Raw genomic sequence first — 13375 nt, 5'->3', positions numbered from 1 at the left:
ATTTTATAAATGGGGTAACTGAGACTCCCTGAAAGTACACAAACACCTAATGTCTCACCATTAATAAATAATCAAGCGAAGAATAGAGCCAGATATTAATTCTAAATATAAAACTCTATTACACCACAACACTATGCTGCTTCTCTAGCCAATGACCATTTCTGACATCAAAGTATTCTCCAGTTAGCAAACATTTTCTGTGAAGAGCCAGACAGTAAATATATCAGGCCACACTACTCGACCCAGTCAGTGCCTACAGTCTAGAATTAAAGATTTCAGTTTCTTTGGAAATCACTAGAATGTAAGAAAAGTGATCAAGATACACCCAAAAACAATATTAACATCTATTGTAAATTAAACTGAGATAACTCTCTCATGGAACAGTACAGGTACACAAAGTACAAAGGGCTAATTTGAAACAAACTAAAAAAAAGAATGAATATGTGAAAAAGGATTAATTAGCTTAGCAAAATAAGCAAATTGAGTTTATTAATGATCAAACTGATCTACTCTTACATTTCCCCCAATATCTGCTATCACCACCTGCTGCCACTTTTGAGTTGACTGAATGATTAAACATTAAAAGATGCCAGGAACCCTTACCGATTTCTCGGGGTCTTGGGCTCCAGAAGCTGCAACACGGAGTTCCAAATCTTTTTCTCTAAACAAATTTAAAGTTTTATATATTAAAAAGTTATAACAAACACTAACAAAATCATAATCATTACTGAAACAAACATATACACAAAGTCCATGCAATAACATCTCCAAATACAAATAATTCATTTAACTGACAATAAAGCCTTAAATAATTATGAAAACTAAACTTTTCTGATTTAAAGTAAACTAGAATTCACATGTAAACTGACTTGAACAAGTATCTCTAAAACAATGCCTGGGCTACTTTAACGCCTAAGCAGTTTACACAGAATAAAGTACAGAAGTAAAACAATATCTTTACTTCTTTTAGGGTACATGTATATTTTCAGTTCACACAAAAAGGGTAAAAAATTAAAAATTAATACCATGCTTTCTAATAAGAATTTTTTAAAAAATGTTTACAATGGCGAATATCAGACAGTAGATACTGGCTTCCTCTAAGATAGAAGACAAATGACAAAACTAAAAGCTAATAGGTCTTGCCATGTCCAGTGTGGCTCTGCTGGTTGGGTGTTTGTCCCGTGCACTGAAGGTTGCTGGTTCGATTCCCAGTCAGGGCACATGCCCTGGTTGTAGGCTCAATCCCCAGTAGGGGGCGTGCAGGAGGCAGCCACTTGAAACATCACATTGATGTTTGTCTCTCTCCCTCTCCCTTCCTCTCTAAAAATCAATAAAAATCTTTTTTTTTAAAGATAATAGGTCTCGCCCGGCCGGGCGTGGCTCAGTGGTTGAGCATCGACCTAGGATCCAGGCGATCAGGGTTCGATCCCGGCCAGGGCACATGCCTGGGTTGTGGGCTCGATCAGTGACTCTCTCATCATTGATGTTTCTGTCTCTCTCGCTCCCTCTCCTTTCCTCTCTCTGAGATCAGTGAAGATATATTTAAAAAAAAAAAAAAAAAAAAAGATAATAGGTCTCAAGTTCTCTAGAACCAAGATATCTATTCCTAATTTTAAAGTGTAATTAATATTTCACCAGTGTTTCTACAAGAAAAATTACAAACACTGAAACTTGTATACAATATAAATATTCAACTATGATTATTTTTATACTGCACATATATATGCACCGTTTTACACTGTTAGAAGATAAAATATTTTTATTTCATATTTCTTACTATATATGGGATAATATAAATGGGTATGAAGATAGCATTAAATGCTACCCTAAATCAGTAATTGAAGAAATTAATTCAGGTATGTAAAAGGCCTGTTCAAGTATACTATATACATAGTCTCATTAGTTACCTATGACAAAGAAACACAGAGCATTTATTACCCTGCTGATTTACAATGTACAGACTGAAATTGAAGCGATTTACAAACACAAAAGCACATTAGGAAAAATATCCTCTTGTTTTACTATGTAATAGTTATCCTCATGTCATTTACACAAATGGATTTTAAATTCAAACCATCCCTTTTAAATGCAAACCTTTCATTACCGTCTCTTGTTCTTCTGTTGTTCAGCCATTTGTTCCAGCAATTCTAGTCTATACTTTTCTTTCTTTCTCTGAATACGTTCTCGATCTTCACCTCCTAGAAAGTGGTAAGAAAAAAATGCAGTCTTAACTCTCGAGCTCATATGCAACTAGAAACTCTACTTTTTAAAAAAATCTCCATTTTTAATTACTGGATCAAAGAGTAATTGCTGCAAAAGCAGGAAATATAGAAAGTAAAATCATATTTATCATAGAAAGTTCTCATACAGTCAACAATTAACTTCATAATGAATACCTAACATGTATCAAAGACACATTAATCCTTCTAATAAAAAACCTTCTTAAATAAGAGAATAGTCGAATCCCCATCCTCATTTTTCCAATAATTGGGATAATAACTCCACTAATATTTCCCACAAGCCCCTTAAATTTAACAAGTATGTCTAAGCTGAACACCTCAAAAGAAACTGCACCTCTTTGTTTTCTGTTAATGCCCTGAAAATCGAACCTCAAACCTCACTGTAACTTTGCTCATCCTCTCATTTACTCCATGTGTGGACCCTCTTTCCTATTCTCATGGCCATTAACTTTGGATAGAACCTCTCCACATTTCACCTGGATTGCAGCAATAACCACCTAACCAGTCTCCTGAACTCCCCCTCTCCCTGCTTCGGTCCATCCAGCACACTTATGTAAGACCAACTATCTTAACATACAACACTAATCACACTGGCATCCTTCTCAAAAAACATCAATCATTACCTCAATTCCACAGAAAAAAACTATAAACCTCACCCTGATATCACTTATGTGAAAATCCAGTTGTGCAAACATGTTGGATGTCCACCAAAGATTATTGCTGCATATGTCAATGATACAAAATCGCCTCTTAATTAAGATATGCATGACTGGAGCACTAGAAAAATCACAGGACATCAAAAATGTAACTGAACCAGCAAGTCCTCTACTACGTTAATTATTAGCCTCCCAATTAATAATTAAGTGGACATACAGCTTCTAAGTCTGTCCATTAAGCACAGATGTCAGAAACAGTAGAACTCCCACTGGAGGAATGTAAGTTACATTAAGGTCAATAATAATGCTTTATAATTATATATCCATTCTGCTTCTGATGAGAGACAAGCACAGAACTTAACCTCCCCAAAAAAGTAATAAAACTAGGCAAAATATATGACACTGGACACCAGGAAGCACAGGACTGGTAATACTTGAGGGAAGAAAAATAAATGAGGTGAGCCCTGTAAGCACCCCCATTTCTGCCTGAATGCAAGTTCCAGACTGCAGGTACAGGGAGGCAGAACCCAAACCAAGCTGGAAACTGAGCTGAATTGAGCAGATAAAGACCAAAATTCAGGAAAGCTAACATAGCCGGAAGTTTAGGGAAAAGATCCAAAATAAAGCATAAAAAGAGCTTCAGAAATCCAGAGGGAACTTCCAACTTTCTGTGCACTAGTTTGTGCATGCACAGAGTGAAATTCCATTAAGCTGGGCAAAAAAACCATGGAGAGCACATTAACTAAACAATTCTCAGACCTCAAAGTGGAGAGAAACTCAAGCTCTAGCCAGGTAGAGTCGAGTCCTTGGGGATCCCCTAGGTCTTCAGGGAAGAGACCAGAAAGGTGACTCTGTAGTAAGGCTAAACTACCCGTGGAAGGAAGGCTACTCTAAATGGCCCCAACTAAACTTAAAATAAGGCCTCAAAAAGACTGGTCAAGTAACAGAAAAATGTGACTGTGGTAGGCAAAATTCTAAGACAGATCCTACATTCTCTGCCTTCTGGTGAAGACTCCCTGTATAAACCATTCCCCTTAAGTACGGGCATGACTTCCTTCCAGCCAACAGTATATGGCAAAGGTGAAAGGAATTTGCAGATATAATTAAGGTACCAAATCAATTCTGAATTTATCAAAAGAGACATTATCTTGGATCTAATCAGGTAAAAGCCCTCCCTGAGTTTAGAAAGTCTCCTTGCTTGCATGATAAAATGAGCAGCCAGGGCGAGGAAGCCCATGTTGCATGAAACAGTGGTCAGCCTCTAGGAACTATGGGCGGTCTCCAGCTGACATCCAATAAGAAGTCGGAGCCCTTAGTAATACAGCCACAAGGAAGTGAACTCTGCCAACATTCCGAATGGGCTTGGAACCTGGCTGAAACCTGGTTTACAGCATTGTGAGATCCTGAGCAAAGGACCTAACTAAATTCTTCACATACAGAAATTGTGAGATAATGTGGGATGTTTTGAGTCACTAAATTTGCGTTAATCTGTGCTGTGGCAGTACAAAATTAATACAGTGACCCATAACCATTAGAAAAGCTAGTCAACAGAGAAAAGCACACACTGCACATTCTTTCAAGTACACACTAAACATGCACCAAGGTTGACTATATTCTGAACCATTAAAACATTTTTATTAAGAAAATTCAAATTTAAAATTATACAATTTTTTCCCTCAGGCCACAGGGGAATTAAACAAGTAGTCAATAACAAAAAGACAGCAGGAAAACTCCCAAATATTTGGAAAATTTAAAATATACTTCTAAATAACCCATGATTCTGTTGTAAACACCACAATATATTATTTTTGCTCTAAGCAGTCAATTGCCTTAATTTTTTAAATAAAGCAAAAGGCTCTAAATGAAGTCATTGGGGCAAAATTACAGGAAGACAAATTTCAGTTCAATGGAAATGACAATTATTATAATAATCAGAACCACCTAAAAATAGAAAGTACTGCCTCAGAAGAGAGTAAATTCCCTGTGGGTATACACAAATATAACCTGGAGAAAAATATATATGTGTGTGTATATATATCCATATCCATGACATAAATCGCTGGATTAAATGACTTGAATGGTTTATTTCAAGCATCAGTTTATTATCTCACTGAATATTCATCCACAATTACTAGATTGCATTAATGATAAATTCATGACATTCATTTTTAAAATTTCCATTCATTGATAAAACTATTTGTCAGTGGGCTCTCAACACAAAAAGCCTTTTCTCCAATTTTATCATGTTTATCAAAATACATCATAAGAATAAAGCTTTCTGATCTATTGACAGTAAAATTGGTCAATTCTCAAAAACATTACGCTAGAATAAAATTCTAGGTGCTGTGCAATTTTTTCTCACAATAGCCATTTCAAAGAAACAAAGGTCTGAGAATATCATGCAATTACATATTTCTAAGCCAAGATTTAAATTGCTGATGGGCCCAGCTGGTGTGGCTCAGCAGCTGAGCATCAACCTATGATCAAGGAGATCGAGGTTCAATTCCAGGTCAGGGCACATGCCCAGATTGCGAGCTCAATGCCCGGCTTGGGGCATGCAGGAGGCAGATCAATAACTTCCTCTCATCACTGATGTTTCTCTCTCTCTCTCTTCCTCTCCCTTCCTCTCAGAAATCAATAAAAATATATTTTAAAATAATAATAAAAATAAATTACTGATGGTTTTCAGGTGAATGAACCTAAACTGTTAATCCTATTTTCTCATATACTTCACTAAAACCAAATTCAAGATATTTTTCTAATAATTTTTACACTAAGAATAGAGTTCTTTTCTGTTTAAAATTACACACAGGAAATAAGGCTCACTTTATCATGACAAGTTATGTTACTATGCATTTCATTTCTATAAAGAGAAAGCATGGATTATGACCATGATTGGACCAAAACACCTCAAAAACTACATGGAAAGAAAATGGGAAAGGGTGTTTATCAAAAAAATAAAAAGACCTTTTATGAAACACTCTACATGTCTAATCAACTGAAGTTTGCACATACCAAAGAGCATCCCCGCAAAAGGACTACAGATCTCTCGGGTAGATTTGGATGCTTCATTGTCTCGAGCACTAAAACAAAAACAAAAAGAATTAAAACTCAAATAATTTTCAGGAAACAAAAAGTAGAGTAAAATGTAGGTATGAGTTACTGGCCTTTTAAAATACTGCAGATACTGTAATAGTTACATATTCTTAAAGTAAGAGAAAAATCAAGGCATTTTATATCTTTAAATAGTGGGACCCCAATGTATTCAGGGTCCTTTTTCTTCAGCCTTCTTCACTGGCTCTATAGATTCCCAATAAAACATTTTTTTAATTAAGAAGAATTACCCCAGTAAAAAAAATGAATATAAGTACACATATATCTTTTTTAAAAAGTGGTGACACCTATACACATACTTGGAAAAGAAGATCATCCCTAAAAGACTCCTTCCGAGAAAGACAAGTCCCTCACAGAACCTTCATTAACTAGACCCAAACAGCAAATTCTCTAATCTCAAGCACTTTTATGAATTACTCTTCAAAGAAAATAGACACTGTTCCTGACACATGACAATATCATCTTCACTATACACTAAAGATTTGGAAGCACTTATCCTTACGTATGATACAAGAAAGCCACTAAAATGATAAACTATAAATAGAAAGAGAAATGAATATAAAATGCATTTAATTTCTTATCTTTTCAAACATGACAGAATTATGTATGAGCATCCGTTTTACAACATAAGCAGAAAAGTTATCTACTCAATAAGCTGAAAATCGAAAACAAAGATTTGAAATGAAAACTCATTGCAAGAACATTTTCAATTTATTTCCAGTTAAGTTCCACTACCCCCATAAAGATATTTTAAATTTATTTTTAGTCCACTGCATTATGTTTATTTCTCCTTTCATTACTTCAAAAATATATACACTTTAAAATGATAGAGACTTACTCAGAAAACCTTGGCACACTTTATAATCAAAATTTGCTCTTCAAAAGAATGCTTTAAAGTACTAACGTTCTTCATTTAACACAACTCTTCCCTCTGAACCTTTTCTTCCCTTTAATTCCTTTCTCACTGATAAGGAAGGCTGTTGAGATACTATCTTCCTACTTTTCAGTAAGCCAGTTTTAGCGGGTGCTGTTTCACAGTGTATGTAATGACTGAAGGGCAGAATTTACATTACATACTATACCTTTTATTTCCAGCAGATGAAATTCGTATGTTTGACTGTTCTGTGACATCGTCACCATACTCCACAGAAGGCACATTCCCTCGTCTGTTCCCGTACAGCCTTAAAAACACATTAGCTTATAGAGCTCATTCCACATACAGTGGACCTTCTTATATGTCTTTGGTGTTTTTGCATTTGATGTTGGAAATGTTAAAGGGAACAAAGTGTTATAATGAAGTTTTACTGTACACATTTTAAAATTAATGTGAACAAAATTTGATTCAAGTATGACCTGCTGGTTAATAAGAGACACTAAGAGTTTAGATTTTGTCATCTTTAAAACAGAAGGTCATTATAAATTATTTCAATATAACGTCTAGGAATTTTTAACTTGAAAACAAAGCATATACTATACTTTTTTTTCATTCCTTTATTCAAAGACTACTTATTGCGCACCTACTACATGCCAAGTTCAATTCTAGGTACAGGGTATATAGACATGGCGCTTACCCTCATGAAGATTATAGTCAAATTTCAAAATGACATCATTTTCTTAATCAAAATTCATAAATTCTGGGAATTATTTTGCTGCACATACAAGCATTTGTAACTTAAAAATACAGCAGTATACAAGTCATGCTTTGCTACTGAAAAAAAATACAGCAGTAGACTTACCATTTAATTAAATTAAATATAGCATGCCACACATTTGCTAACAGTATAAATCACATAAAAGAATAAATATTAGCAATAGGTGCATAGAAAACATCATAAACAAACAGACTGATGCCTGGCTAGAAAATGATTAGTTCAGGTTACTGGGTCATAAAACAAAACAAAAATTAGAATGTTTTTTATTTCCTTCTTAATCCTTTTCAGAAAATAATTTTTAAATTTTTTTTTTCCAATTAATCTTTTTTTCCATTTGGCAAACATTGATTTCTTTAGCTTAATTTTTCATACCAGGAAAACATGACTATTTATACCAACATTTATAAGCATCCATGAAAATCACTATTTCCTAAGTCATATTTCTTTACATGGCAGTTAAACTACATTGACTCTCAAGAGGACTATTAGAAAAAAAATATGGCTTTTAAAGTATTGTTCACTATTTTAGGTGAATTTCTTATCACATTAAGAAAAATGGCAATTTTCAGAAGAAAAGGAACTTCTCACTCTCCACAGAGCCAGCATATAAAATTCATTTGTTTCCACCACCCAGGCCATTATCAATACCATCTATGAGGAAAAGACTCTACAGAACTATAACCTTACTAATATATGACGAGGCATGACATAAATGCCTCCAATTTTTTTCCCGTATCTAAAACAACAGAACCCTCCATAGGCTCTTTCAAAAAAGAATTTTGAATTTATTTCCATTTATCAAAACACAGCTGGTTTTATATCTCAAGTCTAGGTGCTTGAATCTCTTTTAAACTGACACATTAGTGTTATTCTCTATTTCTACCACTTAAAGACAACTAAATATAAACTCAAATTCAAATTTGTAATTAACAACACCAGATTTAGTTATATTGGATGTATATAAACATACATGTGCAGAAAAGAGTCAAAAGAGTTAAGAGTTAACAGAGCTGGCCTGAGCCTCCCTGTGTTTAGAAATGTCTATTAGTAGTAAGGCTGGCCCTTGGCTGGCACCTGGGAATATCGATTGAGGGAGGGGCCTCACAATTCTGAGAACTGGTAAGAATGGCTCACTGAATCTAAACTATTTGTACAAACAATATAGTTTACGCTAACATCTGCTTTCCTTCAGAAAGTCTGGAATTTTGGTACAACTAGGAAAAGGGTGCTATTTGACCAGCCCCCAATAAAAACATTGGGCGCTGAGTCTCTAATGAGCTTTCATGGTAGACAGCATTTCACCCATGCTGTCACAATTCCATACTGGAAGAATTAAACATGTCCTGTGCTACTTCACTGGGAGAAAATTCTTGGAAGCTTGGCCTAGTTTCCTTCGGACTTTGTCCCATGTGCCTTTTTCCTTTACTGATTTTACTTTATATCTTTTCAACTACAATAAACCATAGCCAGGAATATAACTGTATACATAAAGTCCTGTGAGTCCTCCTTGGGAATCCCAAAAATCTGGAGGTGGCCTTGCAAACACACTGTACAACAGACGAAAGTAAATTTGTTGATGTGGTACAGTGGTGCCTGTATCAATGAAGGTTTTCAGGTATAGAGAAATTTAAAGTTACGAATTTTTAAAAACATCACTTGGGATTAAATCAAAGTTAACCAGAATTGAAGGCTACTTACACATACAAAAATTCTAAAATTTATCAAAAAGCTTGTGGCTTCCTGCATTTTCAGTTAAGTTTGAACTTGCATTTCTAGCTTATCTTTATACAGCTGTACCCTGAGTACCTAAAGCATCTACACAAAAACATGGTTTGTAGGATTTTCAGTACATACAGACATCTTAATAAAGCAAACATCATAAGCACAAAAGGTCATTTTCAAAGTTCACTCCAAATTAAAGAAAGTTAAGAAATGGTTTTATTTATGTATAAGGTCAAAGTCTCTGCTAAATTCTACAGTAAAATCACAAAGATTTCCTAATGAACAGTGCATATGAAAGACAGTTGAAGGTGGGCCCTTTCACTAAAGAAAAAAATTAACAAAATTATAAAAGTCTCCATCTCTGATACCTACAATATAAAGACAAAACTGGAGAAATGTTTAAGAGTCCACAAAAGAGCAGAGATAGGTTATTTCACTAAAAAGAGTAAAATAAAATCTTAAGGCATCCTATTCAATTTCCTGAAATAACTGATGTAATTGTAAGTTACTAATATAAGACCTAAAGCTGTGAAGACAAATTACAGTTTGAAAAATTAGCCACCTCATCATCTATTAAAATATAATTATAATGGAATTTCCTTCATTTATTGACGTTTCTTTTATATTTCTAATAAATTTAACATTTAATCACTCTTAATTGTGCGTTATTTCACTTTAACAGCTTTTATGGTGGTCTTACAATTTATTTTAGAAACCTTTACAAAGGCAAATGAAGTACTCTCTGCAATGGGAACTGGCCAGAGCCAGCACTGGTTTGACCACAGCTCACTCTCTTCAATCCTTTCAACATTGGCAGGGGAATGACAGATGGTGATCTCCAGAAGCAATGAGCTCATGTCTAAGAAGTCTGATTCTAGTCAGAGTGCAGGCGTTCGGTTTAGGTCCAGTTTGTTCCTGAGAAGTTCTTTCAGTTTAGCTGTGGCTTTAGAGCCAGTACCAGATTAAAACTACCCCTGTAACCCAGAACTAACTAAATAGTCTATGACTTTATCCACAGGTTCACTTATCACACCTCAATCCATCGGGTTTTATAAAGGACAGACCTCACAAAAGAAAAAATTTGATTACTTTGACATAGCAAAGAAGATTTGCATGAGGGAAAAACTATAAAATAGTTTCACCATCCTACTATCAAAAAAACCCAAAAGTTAAAGATTAAATGGAAAAAGCTTTTTTCTCTGTTTCCTTGAATTAGGTTCAAATTTCAATACCCAAAGAAAGCGGGTATAGGCTGGAGGCCAAGTTTACTCTAAAAATTAACACATTTATCTTATAAAAAAAAGTCTCTTACAGAAAAAAGCAAATTGTTTGAAACCACAGGTATTTTCAGCTAACTTACATGTGAATGAACAACTTCTAAATGAAATAACTTCAACTTACTTCCTTAATAAACCACAGAATCAAACAAACTACTTCAGAAATAAATTTACAATGTTTTTTGTTATCAAGAATAACATTATAAAATAAAATATCATCTGTTGGTCCTATATTGATACAGTTCATAGGGAGGAAAAATCAAATGTCTCAATTAAAAGAAATCACCTAATTCATAATCATGGTTACACCGCCTTGTTTTCGTATCAAGAATTTCTCTAATGTGAATGAATTCTGCTATTCAGGGGTACTCTAGACCACAAAAGTTAAAAGAAAAATATTGAACTATTAATTGTTTTTTTCTCATTGTTTTCAGTTGTTTCCCGATTTTTATATTTACTTTAATTCCATAACATTATTTTTTTAATATCAACCCCATCTTTAAAGTGGGGAAAAATAATTAAAATGTTCCTTCCAAAGATAAATGAAAATTAACTATTATAAGAAAAAATTAATATCAAATAAGTAGCTCATGTTCTAATAAGCCATTTCTCCTCATTTATGTCTTCATATTAAGCATGCACACTTCTTAGAATGTCCTTCACTAAAAGCCTATGTGGCTAACACAGAGATTCTAATTTCAGATGGAGTGTTAACTCAGAATTTTATTAAACGACATACGATTACAAACTAGCAAATATCAAGTTAAACTGAAGTGCAAACTGCATTATCATATAAAAACTTTTAAAAAAGTTTTGAATGCTAAAAATGTCCTTTACTCATTAACATTGGTTATAAAGGAAAATATAAGATGGTAATACATTAACTTGTATAATTCAAGTTAATAAATAATAAAGACTAGGATGACTATATTTTAAAAGTGCCTATAAATTTCTAAGTATTACAGACACACTACTACATTCAACTTCAGAAAGCCCCTAAAACATATATTTTAATTAAATTGGTAAATATGTATAAGTAAATAATATACACACACAGAATGCAACTGTCAAGCAAAGCTAACCACCTTGTTAACTATTAAAACCACTACCAGTGATTAATGATTAGTTCGGAAAAGTAAATCATTTCTGGGCTTTAGCTTTCTTTCCCATATTTAAAGTGGAAAAATGTATCATTAATAAAAACATTATAGTGTATGAAAAAGTTTATAGGATAATTAGAAAAGAACTGAGATCAAAAATATGTAAATCAAAAGTTACTAAAAATCATAACTAGAATTGATCACATGCTGACTTCTAGAAGAAAACAGAGAAGGGAAACAGAACAAAGGAAAATTAATTTTGTATTTCTCACAATCGGTTATAATTATTTTTTTGTCAAGAACTTCTGGCTAAGTTATAGTATATTAAGAATAAATGGTTAGAGTGAGAGACCAAATGCAGTTACACATTCCTTTAGTTTCAAAAATTTCACTAACAAGTAAAGTCATTTTCCTGTCACCCACTCTATTAAATAAAACCTACTGAATGATAGATGTGATTTTTCTGTTGTTGGAATAAGAAATCCACAAATCAGAAATAAAGAAATTCAATTTTAACCTCAATTACCATGCAGAGATATGTGACAAATCTTACATTTAGAGATATATGCATTAACAAAATGGAAGTAATATATAATAATTTACATTTTGAAGAAATACTCTTAGAAACTTTGAAATGTGTAACAGGAATTATTCTCACTCATTCTCATGTTTAAACTAATCTGAAACTACTACTTGCAGGAGATAATACAGAAAAAGTTCATTTATGAAATACATAAGAAAATAAGATTAGTGCTCAATTAGGCTGAAATTCATTTGTTAGTTCATGTATAAAATTATCACAGGGTGTAATTACAAACAGATTAAAATATATAAAAAGCAAAGCAACCTCCTCATAATAAATTTCTTGAAATCCCAAACTTAAAAGGTATGCATTACATTACACACCAAAGGTAAATAAACACGATAAGGAAAAAAAGTTCTCGTGTACAAAGAAGGCAGCACCAAGAGTCCAAGATTACCTGCAGTTCCCCAGTGGAGATTTTTAGATTAGACTGCCTTTGACTACCTTCTGATATAAACATTTTCAAATATAACACATTATAGGATTTGGAGCTTTTTCTAAAGTACAAACAACTGGATTCAAATCAGAGATAACTACAGTTGGCATTGCAAAATTCTAATCCTTCACTCAAATCAGGGTGAATATTAAAAAGATTGGGTGAGCAGAATATAATAGCTACAGAATAAAGAGAAGACAAAAAACTGTAAAGGCTTTGTATTATTAATAATTAGAATATTGAATATGCAGCATTTCATCTCAGAAAATTTCCTAAAATACTAAAAAAAATAATCTATTTGGACAAATAAATGAAACAGGTCCCTTTACTCCAAATTTAGATTTAACCCTTTCAAGTTAACAAGTCAATGACAAACAGGGGACCCTGCCATATTTCTATCTCCAAATCAAAAGTTAGGTTGAAGTACAGCAAGTTTTAAGTATTAAGACAAATGACTAAACAAAAATAAGAAATTACAAATAGTGTTACAAAAACGATCATCCAAAGAAAGAGAAAAGCATGTGAAAATCTGATCAAAATAAATTAGTACCATTTCACTTAAATAAATGTTCAATAAGTAACTTAAAAACAAAGG

General features: G+C 33.3%; 1 protein-coding gene across 3 annotated transcripts in view; it reads right to left on the bottom strand.

Moving 5' to 3' along the window:
• CSPP1 (centrosome and spindle pole associated protein 1) overlaps positions 1-13375 on the bottom strand; it is an 87679-nt gene that overhangs the window by 48272 nt on the left and 26032 nt on the right. For all 3 annotated transcript variants that reach the window (XM_081117103.1, XM_081117102.1, XM_081117104.1), the window contains 4 exons: positions 7093-7191; positions 5912-5979; positions 2105-2198; positions 604-661 (listed from right to left, as the gene is read on the bottom strand). In XM_081117103.1, coding sequence (XP_080973229.1) covers positions 604-661; positions 2105-2198; positions 5912-5979; positions 7093-7191 — 319 coding nt within the window. The remainder of the gene's footprint in view (positions 1-603; positions 662-2104; positions 2199-5911; positions 5980-7092; positions 7192-13375) is intronic.

This window comes from Miniopterus schreibersii (genome assembly GCF_964146895.1).
Source record: "Miniopterus schreibersii genome assembly, chromosome: 17".
NCBI classification, from domain to species: domain Eukaryota; kingdom Metazoa; phylum Chordata; class Mammalia; order Chiroptera; family Miniopteridae; genus Miniopterus; species Miniopterus schreibersii.
This window is presented reverse-complemented; position numbering and strand designations above follow the sequence as displayed.